The sequence below is a fragment of the Furipterus horrens genome, unplaced genomic scaffold (genome assembly GCF_987537825.1).
Source record: "Furipterus horrens unplaced genomic scaffold, mFurHor1.1.pri manual_scaffold_5, whole genome shotgun sequence".
NCBI lineage: Eukaryota > Metazoa > Chordata > Mammalia > Chiroptera > Furipteridae > Furipterus > Furipterus horrens.
Genome location: NW_028327175.1, coordinates 50906641 through 50929590, shown reverse-complemented (window position 1 = coordinate 50929590; position 22950 = coordinate 50906641). Strand labels below are relative to the sequence as shown.

Below are 22950 nucleotides of genomic sequence, written 5' to 3'. Positions count from 1 at the left end.
TTTTACTAACTCCCTGGTACATTTTCTAAATTGTTTTCTCTCTTTTCAAAGCTCAAAGCTCAACTCTCTTTCTCTGAGGCTCCTTTGATTTTTTTCCCTAATATAACAGGGAAATTTGAAGGTAACTGATTTGAGCTAACTCAGCATTCCATGTTCCCCTTGAAACTTCCTCCAGTGTCAGAAAGAAAGCATGTCTCTCACTTGACTTGGGCTTCTGTTATATGTTATTGACACTGAACACACTCCTCTCGTTTTCCTTATACCTGGCCCAGGTGTTGTTCATGGTAAGTGCTTGCCTAGTAATTACTGAATTAATTAAAATTGTAATACTGTCACACACAAAGAAAAGCATGTATATTATTGTTCATGCCGGTTCCACTGCTCAAGCTACTGATCTCAGCCTTTCAACTCCTAGGGTAATTTCTAGGACCCCATCCCTCTTCTCTCTGGCATCTTAAGCTTTTTGCTCACTAGTAGCCAATTTTGCCTTCATAAGTATGTAGATTTATCCTGTCATCTCCTTCAAAAACTATCTTGGGTATTCTGCTCCTGTCCCATTTCTTTCCTCCCTTTATCTGATCTGTGTCATATTCTTCATGATCTTATACCTGTTCCTACTCCTAATACAAATTTCTTCAGTAAGCCCTTACAGTTTTTTTCTTTTCTTTTCTGGAGGAGAGAGCAGCTGTGGGATCCCTTGCAGTTTGATTTCTAACAACCCAGTCAATGAGAAATGCTCAGTGCAAGAGTGCCAGATGATTTTTTTCTAATACTCTTCAGCAGCATTTCCTCACTTTATTTTTCACAACATTTTGCTTAATTTAATACAATTTATGGGTTCATAAAACCCTTCCTCCTATGGTGTCTATGCAACAATAGCATTCCATCTTCCATCCATGACAATGTGAATCCATTACTCTTATATTTAGACTTTTTTACTTCCTCAAAAATCCATATCCTCAGGCCTTCCAATATCACTAATTCTCCTTCTCAAGTTAGTCAACCAACAGTCTTTCTGATCAGTCTCCAACTTTTAATTGAATCCAGTATCCATTACTTATCTTTAAATTCTTTGCCATAGTCATTCCATTTCTATGCCTTGACTCATGTAGCATAGTCCATGTGGAATGCCTTTCTCTGTGCCAGTCTAAATCCAATGTACCCATCCTTCAAGGCCAGCTGAAGTCCTAAGTCTTCCATTAGGCCTTTATCAAACATTGAGGTACATTAAAGCCTTTGTCTAAAACCACACTAGACTGGCATTCTGCTTGACAAAATGGTACCTCCTAATCATCTACTGTTACCGCAAATATGTAGACTTCATTTTACCAACTATCTCCCTGAAAAGCATAAACATATATTTTTATTCCCTGACAGCTTAGCAGTGTGCTGGACATACAGACGTTGCTTCATGAACTTGTTTAATGGCTTAATACTAAACAAGTACTATTGAAACAAATAATGATGGCAATACAAAGGCATTGATAACCCCAGTTTGAGTGGAACAAGTATTTTTAATCGATGACTTAGAAGGCAATAGGCAGTATGATATAGTGGTTAAGAGTATAAGCTGGGTTCAAATCCTGGCTCTATCGCCTATTGGCTAAGTAAACTTGGGAAGGTTAATTGATGTCTTTGTGCCTCAATTTTCCTTCCTGAAAATACAGGAATATAACAGTACTTACTACATGGAGTCATTATTAAGATCCAATGAGTTATGTTGGATACTTCAAATAATTTCTGGCATATAGAAATTGCTCCATTAATGTCAAATATTATTATATGCTCATATGTTCATGACACATAGAATGATAGCATCTCAGAGCTATAAGAATCTTTGCTTTATAAGTGAATAAGTTGAGGAATAAAGGTAAAGTGATTGGCACAAGGTCATATAGGTAATTGGAGGCTCAGTCAGGAAACCAGCTGTCCTGACTTTCATTCAGTGTTTGAATTTTTCCTCCCCAAGGATTCTACATCTGAACATGGAGTTGAATTATAGAAATTTAGAGTTGAAAGGGACATCCAAGGCTCTCTAGTTCAACTTTCCCTTAAGGGATCATACTACATGATTACTTGTCACAAACCTTTCATATTTGCTCACAGCACTGTTTCACAGATGCTTACCCACCCAGATATGAAGATCCTAACAGAACCTGTACTGTGGCTCCCAAGTTAAGAAATACATGAGGGGCAGGAATAGATGCCAAGGTCAGGTCCCCTGAGTTTAGATGACTATCACTACATGAAGTCATTTTTACCCATCTTTTGAAAAATAATATTTCTTTTTCAGGGAAAACATTGTCTGGAATACTCATTAAAAAGCTGCGATTCAGGTTATCCCCCACATACATGAATGTTTTGCAGATAGTATGCTTCCTGGTAGAAATATGAAATAATTTTGATGAACTCTGAACAATACTCTTTAGCATCCAGAAAAAGAAATAGGAGCCAACTACCCATACCAGGCATAATTCCTGACGGTTTCAGCTTTCTGTGTGGTTCTCTGGAACAATATTCAGCCTGGTTGTGAAATCAGCTGCACTAGGGTTTTAAAATTCAATCTAGCAAATACAGACTCTCAAGAGGAGTTGCAGCAATACAAGATTGTGATTAAATAGGCACAAATAAACCTGTGAGAAGAATTTTCTCATCAGATGCAATAGCATGCTATTCTCTGTCTTAATTCAATGCTAATAGATTTAATTTCTCTTTAAAGCAAATGAAGTTGCTATATGTAACAGCAGCAATAAGGAAGAAGGCTGAACTGAAGAATTATATGTCCATAAGAATGTGCACCCAGTTTCAAACCCCATCACCCTACAAACTAGACTCAGGGAATCCACTCTCTGTGTATAGTATTTAAAATGCCTGATTATAGTATTTGGACTCTGAGTTTCATGGCTTGGAATTTTAACCCTTGAACAGGGAGGTCCCATTATTTGAATCTGAAAGTTGAATTACCTTCTGTTTATTGAAAACTGAACTGAAAACATCCATTAATCCCACAGAGGAGGCATCGTTCATGCTCTGTGCTTCCATAGAATTTTATTTCTCTCTCTAACTTTACTCATGATAATCTGACTTATTACACCTGGAAGTAAGTCTCCTTTGTAGACTATAAGCTCTTGAGAATGGAATTCATGTTTTATTTATCTCTTTATTCTCCCAGAGCTTTACAGTGTCTTGAAAACAGAAGCTACAATAAATGTTTTGATATTTAATTTTAATAATACACATATTAAGCATTTTCTAATTACACAGTATTATTAATGGAGCCCCACCTTTGACATACTTTTTCCTTCCTATTTCTGAGAACTCTTGCCTTTGAAACATGACAAAAGCTTTTATCAGATTGACAATGTAATTTAGATGGATATGTAAAGAGTAAGGGGTGCCTAAGAATTTTTTGTTGTTGTTGAATTATAACTTCATGAACATTTGCAGAGGTTTCTTTTGAGCTCTCACTTGTTTAAGGGAACCCATCTATCTCAGTGGAGCAGAGGAAAGGAAAAAACTCAAGAGGGATGGCTGAAAAACTACTGTGCCTTCTAGAAAAAAGACACAGCACTTAAGTCCTTACTCTAGGACCCAGTAAGCATGTTCAGATCATGACATTTCCAAGACCTACCTTTTAACAGTCTTTCTTAGAAATTGTCAGTTTGATGTTTAAGAAACATTTAGTTCATGCTTATTAGACCCACAGACACAACTGGTTTAGTGATTTGAAGGGCTCATTTGAAAGTAGATACGCAGAGCCCTTTTTACAAAAAATTATTAAGAATTTCAAGATGATAACAGCAAGTGTGGGCCCTTTTAAGCACAGGGCCCTATGTGACTGCACAGTTCTCACTTCTGTGAAGCTGGCCGCATCCCGTCTGCGAAGAGCTTCCTGTAGTGAAAGGCAAGAGGACTGTATCTAGGAATAGAAGCTGCAATTCAAGTATGTACAAGGGGCTGCAGGAACCTAGAAGTTCCTAACTTTGTAAAATCACCCCAGGGAAGGTGAGAGTTGAGGTCATTTTTGAGGGAGCAGTGGTAGGGAAGAAACATATTTCATACCAAAGGAAGGCAGGATTCACCTGTCAAATTTCAGGAATAGGATTACTTTCAAGAAGGGTAGAGCTAATTATCATGAGGATGACATAATTGATATTGAGAGTGCAAAGAGTCAGAAGCCAAGTATACGGGGTTGGCCAAAAAGTCCGTTTAGTTTTTTCCATAAAGTAAAAGACACATTTTTCATTTTCACCAATAACTTTATAGATTTGGATAGTTTGAGTATGCTGGCTACCTCCTGCTATTGGCTTCTAGAGGTTGGGGGTGCTGCTAAACAACTTCCAATGCATGACAGCCCCACATTTGGCCGAAATGTCAACAATACCAAGAAACTTTACAAACCACTTTTGACACATTTGATTAGTCAATGCACCTTCTCCATACACTGCACAAATCTTTTCTTTTTTCATTTCAGTTGCATTTTTACCTTTCTTGAAATAGTAAAGCATAATATGCCCAAATATTGTATATCTTCCATATTCAATATTGAAATGGTTGCACAAAAATTCACCAATTTGTATAAGTTTTTTAAAAATGCATGCTGATATGACAGCTGTCACAATACAATCTAACAAAATTGTTTTGAATGAAGACAAGCATTGCTAGAGCCATCACGGGGAAAAAACTAAATGAACTTTTTGGCCAAACCAATATATGAGGGGAGAGGTTGAACAACTATTAAATGCCTACTGTATGTCAAATTTGTTTTCTCCATGTCATAATTTTAAACACAACATTCTTGTAAATAAACTGTCTTACCTATTTTACAAACAGGTAAATTTAGGCCCAGGACTGTAAGGTTCAAGGGGTTTGGGATACATTAGGCATCCACTAAATATTTAAGGAATGACCGGTGGGTCTGACTTAAAGCCCAGAACTCCTAACCCCTAGGCCAAGCTTACTCTAAGCGTGTTTTTAACTCACCAGCGGTCCTTTTTGCATCTCTCCAGTCCAAAGGTACCCACCCTGCTCTTCCCTCGCCCCGCCCCTCATTCCACCTGCCGGAAATTAGGCGGCAAAAGTACTTCCGGGATAGCAAATGTTGGCCCGGGCAAGATGGCGGCCCCCTTGGAGCTCAGTTGCTGGGGGGGGGGCTGGGGGCTCCCATCGGTACACAGCGAGTGTTTGGTGGTAATGGTGAGGCCGCCTCTAGGGCCAGGGACGGGAAAGGAGGGGCGGGGCCAGAGGCGCGAGGTTAGCCGGCCGGGTACCCCCGGCTTGTAGTGGTTCCCTGCCCGGCAGAGGTCAGCCGTGGCGCTGCTTGCTGCACCGCACTGGGCTCCCTGCAGTTGATGAGTTTCAACCTGGCTGTGACCCCCGCGAGGCGTGGCGGGAGACCTTTCGCTTCTCTTCTTTGCTTTATTATTCTCAGCTTTGCAAAGCTATTTGGGCGGTCAAGTGAAAGTCTGAAGCAGGAGACGCTCGCGCGCCCTGCTCTGCATCCCCCAACCCCCGATCCTTTGGGTAACAAGGTTCCTGAAAGCCGGGTAGTGGCGCGCCTGCTCCCCTGGCTAGACATAGGGGAAAGGACGCGCCCCCTTGTCAGGCGTTTCTGTCTTCGGGGAACCGGGCTGTGAAGTAAAGCAGCTCTGCAGATTTGCATTACGTACTCAGTCTAAAACATTTTATTGCAAACTCTGTTTCAGGCTTACGCCAAATTTTCTGGTGCACCCTTGAAAGTCAATGTCATAGATAACACCTGGAGAGGTTCAAGAGGTACAGTGTAAACTTTAAACACCCCTTCTAACCCCTTCTGCCCTCTATAAGGGCCTCTCTCCTTCCCCCTTTAAAGCTCTGAGGCATATAGCCTTGGGATTTTAGTTTCTTTTTACCATGACCTTGGCTGTGTGTTGCTTATGGTTTTATCATTATGAGTAATACTCAAAGTACAAGCCAAATCAGTGGAAATTATGAGAAATGTAAATGTTCTCTAGAATTGCTCTTTGTGAAATTGCAGAAAACTAAGGTAAACTTATTCATTTCTCTCCTCAAATGTGCAATTGGTAGAGTGTTTAGAGTATTGGGATCTTTTAAGAGGAAATAGAAATGTTTCTTTGTATGTAAACTGTTTTTTGATTATAGGAGATGTACCAATTTTGACAACTGAAGACAACATTGTTTCTCAACCAGCAAAAATACTAAACTTTTTAAGAAAACAGGTGGGTGGTTCCTTTTGAAGGAATAGAATGTTGATCCCTGCATGTTGCTTAAAACAAAACAAAACAAAACATTGTAAAGTTTGTGGATTTTTTTTGAAAATTCTTTTTTGCCATGTCAGTAGACAGTTGGAAGATTTTCTTTCTTTTTTCATGGGGAAAAATGCAACCAATTAGAACTTTTTCCTTATTGTTAACAAAAATAATAATAGCTTCTATTTATTAAGTTTGTATTAAACTGATCATTAACAATTACCAAAATAGTAGTAGAGAATAAAAAATCATAACAATTATAGACTTTACTGTGTGCATGATGCTGTGCTAAGTTGCATTAAGCAGCATTTGTCACTAAATTGTATTTCTCTTTCCCCCTTTTGATATCAGGTTTGCTATTTTTGAAGAAGAATAAGTAGTAATCATAACTTATTTAGCTTCACTGTTTTGGGATGCTCTTGACTTCTGAGGAGCTTTTTGTTGTTTTATATTTTTTTTAAATAGAAATATAATGCTGATTATGAACTCTCAGCAAAACAAGGGGCAGATACACTGGCTTACATTGCTCTCCTTGAAGAGAAGCTTCTTCCTGCAGTGGTGAGCATTAGTGAATATTATAATATTTTAATGATCTACTGAAAATGTCCTTAGTTTGTTTAGAAGAAAAATGATTTTAAAAAAGATTAAGAGAGGAAATTTCATGTATGCATTAATCTTGATTCTTAAATTTTCCTGTGACACTGGATTCTGTTATTCAACTAGTATGCAAAACAATAAAGTGAAAGATAATGTCATTTTGGAAATGAAAATTTTTTGTGGAAGATGGAGTTTGTTGCTCCATGTATAGAATTGGGTGAACTGTAATCCATTCATCCGGCAAATATTTATTGAGCACCTGCTGTATGCTAGGCCTTGTTCTGGGTGCCTGGGATATAGCAATCAAACAACTCATGTTTAAAATTTGTTTAATCCTTGAGTCTTTCTAACTGGAAAAATTTGTATGAAGTCACTTTATACAAAGATATTTATGAAAAACTTGCACATTGAGTGATCTTTCTTTTAATAAAAGAACATCCTTGTAGTGTTTTTTTCTCTTTTTTTGCAGCTTCACACATTCTGGGTTGAGAGTGAAAATTACTTTTCTGTGACAAAGCCATGGTTTGCTTCACGAATTCCCTTTCCCTTGAGTTTGATCCTTCCTGGAAGAATGTCTAAGGGAGCACGGACTAGGATTCTCCTGACCAGAGGACAGCCTCCCCTCTACCACCTCCGAGAAGTGGAGGCACAGGTATGGTCCCAATTACTGTCAGAGCCAGGGCCCTCCTGAGGAAGGACCAGAGAGATAGCAGCGATGAATTTACTTATAGTTTCCTGCCTAAAAAAGGAGTTCAACAGCATCTTTCCTACCTCTGAGATGTAATGTCATCTTTATTAGATATACAGAGATGCCAAGGAGTGCCTAAACCTTCTGTCAAACAGATTGGGGACATCTCAGTTTTTCTTTGGAGATACGTGAGTGCATTCCCTTAAAAATCATTTTGATATTCTCTGTGCATATTTTCAATGAGCAACTATTTAAAGCAAGTCCCCTTGTCTTCGTCCTTCCCCAATGAGTTTTTTACTTAAAAAATATTTAATGGATTTTTACTATGGGAAACTTTCTGTTCGTGGTAATCTAACATTGACTTAATATACTGCATATGTGAGTTAAGAACATCTAAGACTATTCCCACCCTGTCTCCAGTCTCTGTGTAACACTTGTGAGTAAAAATTAATCTTTAATTTACAATGGAATTTTCTTCTAAATAAAATAAATGGTTAGAGTATTAAGAAAACTACTGAGTAAAATCCTAGTTGCATCATATTATAAACAAATGGGTAGTAAACATTTAAAAAGACTATCCTGTATACTTCAGACTTCACTAATAATATATTTGAGAATTCTTTTTAATAATGCCAAGTTAATGTTTTCTTATGTGCTTTTAAAAAAATGCTGAATTTATTTTTAGGCCTTCTACCTTGGATGCCTATGTGTTTGGTTTTCTTGCACCTCTGTATAAAGTACGCTTCCCTAAAGTTCAGTTACAAGAACATTTGAAACAGCTCTCCAACCTGTGTCGCTTTTGTGATGACATCCTAAACAGTTATTTTAGGCTTAGTCTTGGAGGTAAGCTGGCTCCTCTTCAACTAATCTTTGTTTGTAGAGAATAGTATTTGCATATTTCCTAAGGAGGTAGAAGCAAGATTTATTAGTTATTAAAGAAGTTTGTGTATTGTCTTTAAATGCTGATTTAACTTTATTTTTATTTGTATATTTTAGTTATTTAGAGAAATGAATATTTACTTTTTGTATCTTCTTTTGGATTTTATACATTTCTTGCTTCGTGTTTTTCTTTAACTATTGCCCCTTTGATGTGGGTCATTTTCTTCGAAAAGACTAAACCACAGGAATTTATTGAGATATTTATTAAGATAGCATTTTTCCTAATGCAAATGGGCAGTTACTTTAAATGTTGCTTCTAGCATTTTCCTGCATGAACAGAAATCAGTAGCAGATTGATTTTGGTGAGGTACACCCCATGACTCCACTACTTGAAAACTGATTGCATCAGCCTGGAGGTATAGTAAACAGAGGGCACCTGTCATTTAGGATATGATTCATTGGGAGCGTGAGGCCTTGTGCTTAAGTGACTGGGGTACTAAATTTGTATTGGGAGAATTGGCAGAAAGTGTCCTTTTAAGAAACAGAAGTTATAAGGATAGCTGGCTGAGTGAGTTTACTTTTTATGGGTGGTTATGTGTTTTGTATATAGGGAGGTGTTAGTATTAATAGTTTGAGAGTCATGAAATTAAGTAACGTTCATTCTTATTTCTTTGAAGCAGTGGCTGGCAAACCTTTCTACAGGACAAATATAAAATCTTGGGTCCTATATTAGATTCGTCAACTTAGAGTTTCATAGGGATAGATCCCAGGAATCTATTTTTAAAAGTCCCTCCAAATACTTTGGATGCCACATGGATACCCATTTGGGAGTCACTGCCTTAGAAAGCTATCTAAATACTTGTAACTAAAGATCTATTCAGAATGGGTGGGGGAAAGGCACAACTTAAACTTGAGAAAGAAGTGAGGACTGCTGTGCTCCCTTACTAGTTACTTTGGCTAGCTACGTCACACTTGGCCAACAGGTTCTACTTTTGTGGACAAATTTAGTGCTTTTGTCTATGGTTTGGTTTTGGAGCATTACTTTCCCAACTAAGTTTGTCTTTGCACCCAGAATGGTTTTTCTCTTTGCCTTTTTTTTTTTTTTGGAGGGTTGTCCATGTGGGAGGGTAGACAGACTCAAAATTCTTTTAATTTTAACAGCTTTAAAGGCTTTCAAAATTTCTTGTCTTTCTGATTTCTGTCCCTGGCTTCTTAGGCATCTCTCCTGCTGGACAAGAAACAGTAGATGCAAATCTGCAGAAACTCACACAACTTGTAAATAAGGAATCCAACTTGATTGAAAAGGTCAAGTTTACTTCAATCATTTTTTAATAGTAATTGAGTATTTTCCTTTCTGCAATTAATATTGTAATTTGGGTTATGATTTAGCTTTACCATTTAGTTTATTTTTAAATAGTTATTTTTTTCAGGAAGCTTTTTAAATATACACTTATCAAAATTGTATAGTATAATCCAGTATTTTGAAGCCAGAGAGTCCTGATTGCTTTGGGGAAAGATCTGTTAATGGCACTGGGTTCACTTTTACCACACAATTAGTATTTTTCAAGTTAGGAAACCCAAAAGCCTGGCTAAAAAAAAAAAACAAAAGCAGTTCTTGCTTGCTTGTCTGCTTCTGTCTCTGAAGGTTAACATTTCTTGAGATTGGAAGCATCTGTGCTTATCCTGTCTTGTTAATTGTATTATGACATATTGTTCTTTCTTCCACATGAACCATTTCATATTTTCTCCTTCTTATCTTTCTCTTTTAAATGTTGTCCACAGTGTTTTATCAGTGTGGATATTTTGCCATTTTGGTGGTATTCATTTGGTGAGAGAGAGATTGAGTAACGGGGTAGAGGAGAGCCAACAATGGGCATTTTAAAGGTGATTCTAATTGGAAAAATACAAGGGAATTATGCATTTTTCCCCAAATGTCTGGTAAACTTGCTTTTAATACATAATTCCTTCACAGACTAGTGGGGCCATGTAGCCTAATAACACTGGCTAGCAATAACAGGCACTGCATTGTATGACCTTTTATATGAGTTATCTCACTTTATCTTCACAACAGCTCCATGAGTACAGGTCCTCTATCATCCCTGTTTTACAGATGATGATACTGAAGCTTTGAGAGTAGCTTATGTCCCCTACCCAAGGTCATTCCAGGGACAAGAGTTTGAGAGGTTATTTGAACCGTAGAAATTGGACTCCCGCATGGGCTTTGCAGTTAATCAGCCATCTAACTCATGAATGAGATTATGTATCTATTAGTAGTAGTACTAGTAGCCAGTATTTTTTGTTTTTAAAGATTTTATTTATTTATTTTTTTGAGAGAGGGGAAGGGAGGGAGAAAGAGAGGGAGAGCAACATCGATGTGTGAGGGGAAGGGAGGGAGAAAGAGAGGGAGAGCAACATCGATGTATGAGAGATACACTGATCATTTGCCTCTCGCACACCCACAGCTGGGGACCTGGCCTGCAACCCAGGCATATGCCCTGACTGGGAATTGAACTGACAACTTTTTGGTTCACAGGCCGGCACTCAATCCACTGAGCCACACCAGCCAGGGCTAGTTGCCAGGTTTATAACTGCCATTCTCTGGAATGAGTGTTCTATTCCTTTTTATTGTATTTCATATGTTGTTAGAACTTGAGAAGTGAAAGTGAGCAGTAAAATTGTAAGAGTCCATTATTAAAGTTAGGGTAAACTGAATAAAAGCCTAGTTTGTTTCAATTCTTTGTCCAACCAGTAAACCTCATGAGAGGAAATATATAGTGTTAAGTGTGGATAATGGAAAGATTACTTAGACTATTTTAGACACTTATCTGCTAGATGAAGGCTAGCCAACATAGTTTCCATTTTCTATATGTGGCAAATTCATGACAGACATGTAAACAGAACCATGAAATACCTACACATGCAGAAAGTGAAACCAAGATGCCCTGTCACCACTTTGTACACTTTCCCTGTCACCATCAATAGATGAAAGTTTTCCAACCCTGTATCAGTGTCCCCCAAGCCCCTTCAAACTTGCTCTTCATTTTGGTTCACTGTTTGCTATAAGACATTAGAGCAACAAATCCTAATGGCTACTATTGCTCATTGTTTGGACAGAAAATTTAGAGTTGAAAAAAAATAGTTATGTTTCAGAAACTTAGTTTGTGCAAGGGAAAAAAACACATCAACACAATTGATGCAAATAGTTCACTGGATATACTTGTTTTCATTGGCAAATTACAAGTTAATCTTTTATTCTCTTTCCTTTCCTACAAATCCTGTGTACCTCTGCTGAAACATTTCCACTCTGCTTTATAAGAGAGTATTTTGAGAAGATAAGGGAAAGCTTTGTTCTGCACAAATTCAAAACTAAAAAAACAAACGTGCATACCAAGTGTGTAAAAAGATGTTATATTCTGTTAGTTTTGGGCCTTTGATCGCGGCTGCTTTCAAGTCTTTATGAGCTCAGCACCAGGATCTGAGTATTTTGCTCTGTTTGCAGGATGCTCTTGATTAAAGGTAGTTTTCTAAGGTCTGACTCAGTTCTAAATAATCCCTCTCCTAGTGCTCCAGGAATACTAATGTATCCTTAGGTAAATCTGAAACTCTTGGACCTATTCTCAATCTGCTCCAAATTAGTTTCTCTAGAGCAGATTTAAAACTGAGACAGTGTTTGGGATGCCTCTCAATTAGGGCTAAAGAATGTATCCTTGTTTAAGTCTTTTCCTAGTTTCCCTTGGGCTAAATACTCTCAATCTAAAAGAGCTGGTCTTTTTGAGTGGAGTACAGATAATTTTCATTGAGGCAATGAGGTATAGTTGAAAGAATAATAGTGTTGGAATAAGGCCTGGGTTCAAATTCAGCTCTGATACTAGCTTTGCAACTGAATGCAAATTCCTTAACCATTTTGAGCTTCATTTTGCTAATCTGTAAAATAGGGAGTGATTGTATCTGCTTTTTTTTTTTCTTCACAATGGTGTTGGGAAAATCAAATAAGGTATTGTATGTGAACAAGCTTTGTAAACTGTGGAACTTAGTATAACAAAAGAAGACTTCTTAAACCAAGTCATCCTATAATTGATTTCAGCAGAATATTCATTTTGTGGAATAACTAATTTTGTGAAGGCATCAAGAATGAGCCATGTTGCTTTTACACATATACTGAGTCAGCTGGTATTTGAGGTATGACATTTAGAATTCTTGAGAGATTATCTGCATGAAAAAGGTTTCTCTGGCAGTCCTAGAAACATATGGTTCTGTGCTGCTCTAGGCTCTAGTTTGGATGGGGAGGCCATAGTCCACATAAGCAGTGGCACAGCCTATTAGTCAGATGTACCTTTTGTACTTTCCACAGATGGATGACAATCTTCGCCAAAGCCCTCAACTTCCGCCTCGGAAACTGCCAACACTTAAATTGACTCCAGCAGAAGAAGAAAGCGATTCCTTACAACGGCTCTCACCCTGACAGACATGAGGCTTTGTGTCCAAAGTCATATGATCATTGTAGTAATCTACTAAGGCAAAATGAAAATGCCATTAATAGGTATAGGAAGACTCTAAAGCAAGAAAAACTTTTTATGACATCTATTTTTTTAAATTAGGAAGCTTGTATTTTAGCTTGGCAATGCACTTTAAATACTATCAGAGTAAATACTAAGTGAACTTGGGGAGAAAAAGAAAACATATTGTACTGTATATATTTAAAAAATAACCTGCCTTAATCATGGCAGATTTTTGCCTTTGGTTCCCATGTTGCTGACCAAAAGCTACAATTCTGTTCTGAATGTGCACTCCTAATTTATTCAAGCTAATTTATTAATTTAGTTTTCTTAGACCAGTATGAATATCTTTGGCTGAGGCCTTTTTCCTCTGTTTAGAAATTTGATGCCTATTTTAGACATTAGGAAAAATATAGTACCCCAATATTCTATTTATTTCCATAGAAAAGCCTATATAACTAAAAAACAATGAGGAATGTGCTTTTAAATTATGCTTCTTAAAGACTAATCTTTTGGGGGGTTAGTACCATCTATAAATATTAAAGGTGGTTATATGTAATATTTATCTGAGTATATGCACTTCAATATTACATTAGTATTTGCTGATGTGTTCAATCTAGTTTAGTAAGGGCTCTTTTAGTTTATTGGGTGAATGTGCCAGCTTTAGACCTATGTATTTGTAGTATATCTTTAACTCTGGTCATCTCTTTCTTGGATTGATTTCAGGAGAACTGAATGTGTTGGTCATTGTTATTATGCCAGGCTATAAAGTCTTACTGAAACTTGCCCCATTCTTAAACACAAAAGGAACCTCCACCAGAGTAATAGAAGTACCTACTGTGTGTTAGTCCAGGCTCATTATGCTTAGCTCATTCCAGTGTTCTTTCATAAGAAGCATATCATGTAGTCAAAAGTTTTATGACAACCATTTTTTTATGTAGATTAACTGTAGTTGAAGGGTCCAATGGAATAATCAGGAATACCAGTACATTTTTAAGAATATTTTCTATGTATTGGTTGCTGAACTGTTAATGGATTTGCTGTGCAAGTAATTTTACTTAAAATAAAATCTTATTTTAGTGGCTGAGGTGCTTCTGTTGTCCTAAAACCACTTCTGGGATTTTTAAAATATAGAACCATATTTTTGATTAGTGTCTTAAAAGATTACTATGGTGCTCAGCAAATCTTATCACGTCCTGCAGAAACCCACATGTTAAGAAACAGCTTTGTAGTCCAGACTCGTCTAATTTGAGCTGAGTGGAGCTCAGCTGTGTTTGACCTGCATCCTCTCAATTTGTTCTGTATTTAGGTAGCTATTTACATAGGTATCTTTAAGTCATTGTAAATATTTCTTCTTGAAAGTGAGAAACAAGGTGGTCTTCAAAATCTTGTTCATCTGTTTAGATGCATTTAGAGAAAATATAATTTCTGCAACAGGTGGGAGAGTGTGTATGCATGTGCTATGCATTAATCTTCTATTAATTTCCAACCATCTGAAATCCATATGAATATTCTGTATTGAAAATCTTGACCAGAGGATTTTATTGTCCTTGAGGATTGGTGTATATTGGAGGTGGTTGGTTAGCACATTAATCAGACATCTGTTTATGCTTCAGCCAGGGTTAGTCATTTTTAGTTATGATTTGTATTAAAACTTCCAAAAAGCATTTGAAGTGGCTTACAATTGTCAAACACATGTAAAACAGGACAATTAAAATTAGTTTCAGAGTGGGAGAAAGAGCTATACCAACTCTTACAGATTATAAAATTGAATGGTAAATTTAATTCTAAGTTCCTCAATAGGCAAAGTCAAAAGATAATACTGGATTATGTAAATTTTTCTGTCAATACAACTACTAATGTCCATCAATAAGATTAGTGTGTTTAAGTTTTTATAAGAATGTGGGAGATCATGTTCTTACAACACACATACTTCAGTCAATAAGCACACTGTAATGTTTCATGTGTTGAAAGTTTAATCAAAAGATGTCATCGTAGAATAACAAATATTTGTCTTTTTTTAGTAGAGAAGATGACTTGTAAATATGATTTATTTCCTTTTGGTCATTCCTGCTCTGAACTGCTGGTAGCCTTATACCACAAATGCCATGATGCTTCCAGAATGCAAAATGTGGTTTAGACATGTGAAAATTTGTGTGTTGGTGTGCTTAGCTGAGCTTTTTTGGTATAAGTTATAACTGAGCACAGATCACTGCAGAGATGCACTCTTGAAAAGGAATAACTTTCCAGATTGGACAGAGAGCTTATGATCAGCCTGTCAGGATGTGCTTTGTATAAAGTTTGAGTTTGTTGAGATAAATGGTCCAGTCTTAAACAGAATGCTATGGCCTACTTTCTTTTGGAGGTGATGGTGGAGGATAATATACAAGGGACTATGTTAGTGTTTATATTTGTTTGTGGCATAGGATTAGAAAATTGGTCAGATAATGCCCATGTGATAAAGATCTTACATCAACTGTCATCAGTCATCCATAAGACTGACTGTTTTCCTAAAGAAACTGTAAAGAACTGTGAGGATGGTCATTGTTCATAGTGCTCCTCTACTCCCACCACAAAGGTAGGCACTGACAAGTAAAACAAATTTCAATTTAGGTATGTTTGTATTATTTTGGGGGTACTAGAGGATTGGAGATTTTATATTCAAAGCATCTTGATTTCCATTCGTAATTTTTATTCATTTAATATTGCTAGATATGAGGGGGACTCCTTAAGGCCCCCAGAATTTATTGATAAAATATTGTGTATTCTTACATGTTTAAACGTCAGCCACCTTCAAAGTACTCTCCATTTGATGCAATACATCTATCGAGACATTTTTTCCACTGCTCAAAACAGTTTTGAACTCATCGATTTTGATGCCTTTTAGTGCTTCTGCCATTTTTTGTTTCACCTCTTCCACATTGGCAAAACATTTCCCTTTGAGGAATTTTTTTATCCAGGGAAACAACAACAAAAATGTTCGCTTGGGATGAGATCAGGTGAATAGGGAGGGTAGGGCACAGAGGTCATACTGTTTTTGGTCAAAAACTGCTGAACAGTCAACTCGGTGTGGGCAGGTGCACTTGTAACTCATCCATCATGAAAATGGCAAACGAGTTGAAAGAGTCTTTGGGAAAATAATCCACTGAAGCTGAATGCAGCCTCTCACAACACCACCAGTTGGTACAATGATACAGATGGGTTCCTAGGACACTCACCTGGTGGGGGAAGCCTGTATACTACAAGGGACATGCCTCCAGAAGATAATTCTGGGATTTTTTGGGTCCCCCACCTCATATATAAACATGAAGGAATAGAGAAGCTTATTTCAATCATAGCCAAGTTACAATTTTCAGAAGTCTGCAAAAATGGAAAAAAACTAGATATCAAAAATAGGCAAAAATTGGTAAGGGTGATAGTATTTTAGAAAGCCAATTTTTTTAAAGGTAGCCTCATGTGATAAAAGTTTGAAGTCAGTAGTATGTTTTCTTAGAGCCCCTTCCAAGAATATACATTTACTAGGTCTATAGATTTTTTGACAGTTTTTCATAAACTGCCAAAAATGTTAACCCTTTAAAACCAAAATATAAATGCTTAAATGCAAAGGCAGAAAGCTGAGTGATGGGTACACAGGATTTTGCTGTACTGTTTTTGCAACTTGTGAATCTATAATCATTTCAAAATAAAAGGGTTTTAAAAAGTAAATTCAATAGAGCAAATATTTCATTATCTACATAAACTATGATTTAAAACTTAATGCTGCAAAGATAGTATCCAGTATTCAATTCCAGATGAATAAATACATAATATAAGTTAAATATAATTTATTTCATATTTGAGTTTAAAGAAACAAGCAACTCAGGTTTGTAACAACTGATTATCTAAAGATCTGTTTTGCTTTACTAGAAAAAAACAAAAACAAAACAACCTCAACCAAGAACTCCTTTTCTGTATGATATAAAAAATTCTACGATTTCATGTTTGTAATTATATCTTTTCCTTCCTAGGGTATCTGGGTACCTGGGTTAACTCTTGAGGATAAAATATTTTGAAAAAAGTTCTGTGTCTCCAGGTGTTAGTCCTTGGCTTCGCATGTGTTACCTCTCTTAACTGTACAGTGTGACTAGAAAAACACTGGAGCCACGCTTTAAGGAAGGTGCAGCAGGCTTGCGTGTATTTTAAGTTCACAGCGATTTAGTAATTGACTTGGTCTTGGTTTGGTTATTTATATAATTGAAATCCTGAGCAGAGCCACAGATTGCAGTTGGGTTGTGATGATGGTCTTTTGTATATGTTGTTGGTATTAAGAATTTTATCTTTAGCCTTTTTTCTTGTTCAGCTCTGTGGAATTTACATTTACTTTTCAATGCTTTCATATTTCCTAAACAGATCATTAAGAAATTTGTTGTTAGTTACCTGAATCAAAGGTTAGTAATTCTATCATCCTCAAAGGTTTAACTAAAATTTTATTAGCTCTTCAAAAAGTTGATTTTCACTGAGCTGTTAAGATGTAGTGTTTTTTAAAGGGTTTAGAAAATAATTTAGTCCAAAACTGTGGGCATGTAGTGTTTCCTAGGAGCCCAGGCTACCTGCCCTAGTCTTAAACTATTGTGATTGAAATGGAGAGCAACTCTCAGAATCAAAAATATACAGCAATTATTTGTTCCAGGTGAAGAGGCCAATGATGAGCATTAACACTCTTGAACAATGACTGTAAGAAGGGGTGACTTTGACCTGAACATTTTTAAATAGAGAAGGGAATGGGGACTATTTTATGATAGAAGAGTATTCAGAGTAAAACAAAGTAGCTTCTTTATTAAAAGTACAGAAAAGTAAGTCTTATTATATCTTCATTATTAATTTGAAATTATACTGTAAGATTTAAAAAATCTTTTAGTTCATTTGAGAAGTAGTTCCTAAAGGTGAATTTTGGTAGAATATATTGGTATATGAATAGAGAACCAAATAAATTTGGAAGGAGCTGGGTTAGATAAAATTAAGTTACTGCAGGCTTTTCAGAACCTTTGATATGCTGTTGTGTGGTTTCAGTCTCCAAGAAGGACCTGTATTTTATACAGCATTTCCCTAATTTATTTTTATGTGGATTTTTTTTTATAAGTAGGCGTCTTAATAGATTTGTGTTCTGAGAAATACACTTAGGGAAATGCTGCCCTATAGTGTTTTTGCTTGTCTGTGCTCATTGCAAAGGCTTCTCAAATGAGTGGCCATAAATGGGAAGAAACAGGTCAGGACTCCCTTGGACCATGGAGTTGAGAGAAAAGTGTCTACAGGTGTGCGAGGTTGGTGAAATGGGCACATGTGAGCCCCCTGGTCAGTCCAGCCCCTTTCCCTAGACTCCAGTCAGCTTGTGAGCTGGTGGTTTCAGAGAACTAACCAGTCTGTAGGCATCTAGGAGACAGGGAACAAACTTGGAATTCCAGAACAATCTTCTAAACCGTTTTTGACTGTGCTTTAAAAGTGCCAAAAAGGCACTGAGTATTTATAGCACTAAAGGGTGCTTTCGTTTGTCTTCTGTACATTTGTAGATTTGGAACACTATGCTTTGGATGTGCATTTGATAGAAAACTTGCCTTTGGGTTTGAGTTGTGTAATGGTGAACCTCTAGCCATGTGAAAAGCAGCTGGACCTTTGTTCTGATTTTTCAGTTTTCCTCATGCAAATTCAGAGAAATGCCTTTTATTTTTTAAAACTATACTCTATTGATTATACTATTACAGTTGTCCTGATTTTCCCCCCTTTGTCTCCCCTCCAGCCAGCACCCCTACTCCCTCAGGCAGTCCTCACACCATTGTTCATGTCCATGGGTCATGGGTATAAGTTCTTTGGCTTCTCCATTTCCTATACCGTACTTTAAATCCCCGTGGCTATTCTGTAACTGCCTATTTGTACTTAATCCCCTCACCTCTTCACCCATTCTTCTACACCCCTCCCATCTGGCAACCATAAAACGCTCTCTGTATCCATGATTCTGTCTCTGTTCAGAGAAATGCCTTTTAATCATTGAGTTTATATATCCCAGATCCTTGGAAGTCGAGAAAAATGAGTTGCCAGCATTTGCCTAAGTGCTTTGCAAGTCATGTACTATAGAGAAGGCTGTGCTGGCCGTTTGTTCTGTGGACTGCTGCCTCCTTCTCCTGCAAGCTGGCGTCTCTATTTCTTGACAAAGGAAGGGTGAACTCTAGCTTTTACGTTAATTGCATAAAGATGAGCTCTATTTTCTTTTGACGGTATGTCTTATTTTATAAAATAGAAAATAATGTCTTTCCATTTCCCTATTTATTTTGAAGTGGATATTTGAGGTTCTTGGAATGCAACTTTAGCTTTCTGGAAGCTGGACAGCAAAGAAGATAAATAAGAAATATATGTTTATACATATGGTGGCTTTGTTCCAGCAAGCCTGTCTTTGACTGGTAAACATTTAAAAATCTGTTCTAGTGTACAAATACTATAGATTTGTTATAAACAATCTTAAAATAAGAAATTTTGGTCATAGTTTCAACATTCTAGTGTTGTCTAGTATGAATATATTTTATTCAGAGACTATGTATGAATACCCAGAAGTGGTGATGATGATCAATGTTATAAAAAATTTATTCTGACAAATGAAAAACTGTATATAATGTCAAAGGAGCTGTTTTTGCAATAAAATCTCAAATTGCCTGCATGTTTTTTAAATTCTCATTTGATGTTATTTATTCCTTGAGGTGAATTTTTGGATGGTTGAAAACAGTTATTTAGTGTTGGAATTGAGCTAGATAGGTGATTGTTCTTTTTAAAAAATAATTAATTAATTAATTTAGAGAGAGAAGAAAGGAGAGAGAGAGGGAGAGAAACATCAATGTGTGGCTGCCTCTTGTGTGCCCCCAAATGGGGACCTGGCCCACAACCCAGGCATGTGCCCTGAGTGGGAATCAAACTGGTGACCCTTTGGTTCATAGGCTGGTGTTCAGTTTTCTGAGCCACACAAGCCAGGGTGGGATTGTCCTTCTTAAAATGTTCATTCTTTCTATGATGCATTGAGATCACTTGTGCTCTTTCTAGCCCATGCTAAGGGAGGTGGGAGGCCTGCTCCCGAGGCCACTGGGAAGTGTATGACCTGACAACTCACATAACTTTTCAGGGCTACAGTCATCCCTTGGGCTCTATAAGTTTTGGAAAAGTTTCCCTTTTGCCCACTTGCATAGTTCAGCAGTGTTCCATGTAATTGAATGGAAGACATACACTGAGAAAAATAGTGCATTTATAGTGAGGGGGGGAAGATGTGTTTTTTTGCTGCTTTTTTTTTTTTTTTTAATGGAATAGGATATATGGATATAGAGAACCCCGTTAGAGCTGTTAGTCAAGTAAGGGCACGGTCCCTGAGAGGATGAGTATCTTTGTTAGAATTTATTTTTTTAAATTAAGGTATAATATACATACGGTAAAATGCATTAGTCTCCCAAGTAGGACTGTTCAGGTAAGTAAGTACTGTGTTGCAGCCACCCACTCACGGAAGGATAGCATATTCAGTAGTTATCCAGGGGGTTTGAGCACCCAGAACAGTCCCAGACCAAAGTCAAGCCTCTGAGGTGAGCCACTAATAACTAATAGTTAGTAGGCAAACTTAAGTTTTTCCATATTGGGATCTTGTCCTAAGTGAATCTCCATAGGAGAAAGATTGAGATAAAGGGAATCAGTAGATCACTGATAAATGATAACCAAGAAGCCAATGTGTGGGTGCTGCCTGGTATGTCTGAGATAACTGGGTATGAGAACAAGAAGGAAGTGGTGGGGAAATGTAAGGATATGCCTTACTCAAGACCATTTGTAATAAAGTTCCTAGTTGTAGAGGAAGGGAGAAACTAGTCCCTTCTTGATCTAACTGATAAGACTTCAGAAGAAAGGATGAGAAACTATGGTCCATTCCCTAGGCGCATTAGTCAGCCTCCTGCAATTCATTAGACACGTGTGATTAAGAAATGGAGACAGCTTTGCATCATCAAAGACATTTCTGATTTCTAACACTGCCAACTCAAGGCTCCAAAAGTACTCTTCCCAGTGGGAGAAAGGCTATTATACTTATCCTATTTTTTTGAGAAAGCGAGTGAAAAGAATAGAGAAATGTTAACATTTATGAATACAATTAAGGATTAGTTCCTCATATCCTAGTTTGGGAAAGGGGGTCTTTTAATTCTCATTTTGAAAAAGTTAAAAAATCTTTTTGTGTAGAAGAAAGCATGACACTTTCCACACATCACAGTTAAGACCAAACAGATTTCAGTTTTATTTTAAATACAAGAAGCAAACTGACTTATTTGAAGACAGTCAGATTGTGCCTATTCTGATATGGGTTGTCCCAGTTTTTCCATGAGGGGGAACATTGCCTCTTTGTCTGTCTAATGAACATGTTCTACATTTTGTATTACATATAACAATTAATTCATATGGTGACTCCTTAATGCTAAAATGGTTTAGAAAAAGGTGAGAAGGGCTATAGGAGGTGTAGAAATTAAGAGGAAAAAGAACCAAAGAGGAAGAACTCTAGAGATGATATAATTGGAGCAATGGTGATGAAGAGTGTCATATAGAAAGACAGTGGATTCTAGAGTAGAAAGGCAGGCTTAACACAAGAAACCAAAATGATGATTTTGAGCAAGATACTTGATTCTTAGTCTGCGTTACTGTTCATTGCAATGCAGTGGAATAACTGAATATGAATGAATGAACATTTTTATGTGTTTGGTTTTTTAAAACTATTAAAATTTAAAAGATATTAATAGAAATATAGGGGCATCAGATATTCCCTATAATAAGTTGCAGAAGTCTGCTAAATATGCAAAAATGTAGGGGCTTCAGATGTTCTCTGTAAGAAGTAGCAAAGGCCTACTAAAAAGCCATAAAAGGGAGGAATGTTACAGCCACTCGGTGATTTACAAGCTAAGAGACCCCAGCTCAGTTCCTTCCCATGGTGGCCCTATCTCCTTCTATTTGCTTGTGACTTGTTTATAACTCTTGTAAAGTTATGTCTTACAGAATGCCTAGCCTTTTTGCAAAATTAATTGGTTTACAAAGAATTCAACCTAACTAAGAGGCTGCAGCTGCAGGCTAAAGATAACCTTATAGCCTTGCAAATTTCTGTTCCTGTTACTGCCAAGACATTCCTGCAGCCCTGCCCAGCCCCCACTTCTCAGGGCTGCTTCCTGCCAAAGGAGAAACAAAGAAGCAAACCCCCTATGTAAGCCCTGCCCTAAAACCCATTCAACGTCCGCGTCATTTTGGAGACTTGGTCTCAGCCCCAACTGCCGGCAATAAACCTTATTGCTTACTTTATACACTGCTTCAGAGTGTTCAATCTCACCTATGCAGCTGCAACAGAAAGGGCCCCATTCTACCTCTTATGAATAACCTCTGTTAACATATTGGTATCTATGCTTCCAGTCTTCTATTGTCTACCCACTTACATACACAAACAACCCTGTATATATTGTAATCCCATAGTACATACTATTCTGTAATATTCTTTTTTACTTAGTATTCAGAAAATCTTGTAGGTCATTACATACTCTATATGATTTTTATTTTTTATTTTGTAAAGATTTTATTTATTTATTTTTAGAGAGAGAGGAAGGGAGGGAGAGAAACATCCATGTGTGGTTGCCTCTTATGCGCCCCCACTGGGGGACTTGGCCTGCAACCCAGGCATGTGCCCTGACTGGGAATTGAACTGGCTGCCCTTAGGTTCACTGAGCTACACCAGCCAGGGCTCTATATGACTTTTAAAGGCTATATGTAATTTTATTGTATGAATGTAGCATTGTTTATTTCATTCCTTTGTGATAAAACATTAAAGTAAGTTCTTGTAACTGTTCTTGTTACATATTATTAAGTTGTTTCTCAGGAAGATTGAACCTTTTTGTATTCTCTGCAGCCCTGTGCAGAAGAGCCTGTATTACTGCAACCCCACCAGCTTCACACATTCTTTCTCACTTCACCAACTTCATAGGTAAAAAGAATAGTATTTTTATTTACTTAACATGCATTT

The 22950-nt window shown here is 37.1% G+C and overlaps 1 protein-coding gene across 1 annotated transcript; it reads left to right on the top strand.

Moving 5' to 3' along the window:
- The first annotated feature begins 5101 nt into the window (after positions 1-5101).
- Positions 5102-15520, top strand: MTX3 (metaxin 3). Its single transcript, XM_090276420.1, has 9 exons — positions 5102-5196; positions 5706-5775; positions 6142-6218; positions 6714-6806; positions 7315-7497; positions 7645-7721; positions 8219-8376; positions 9629-9717; positions 12764-15520. Exons 1-9 carry the CDS (start codon positions 5116-5118, stop codon positions 12872-12874), a joined length of 939 nt encoding a protein of 312 aa, XP_090132546.1. The 5' UTR covers positions 5102-5115; the 3' UTR covers positions 12875-15520.
- The last annotated feature ends 7430 nt before the right edge of the window (positions 15521-22950 follow it).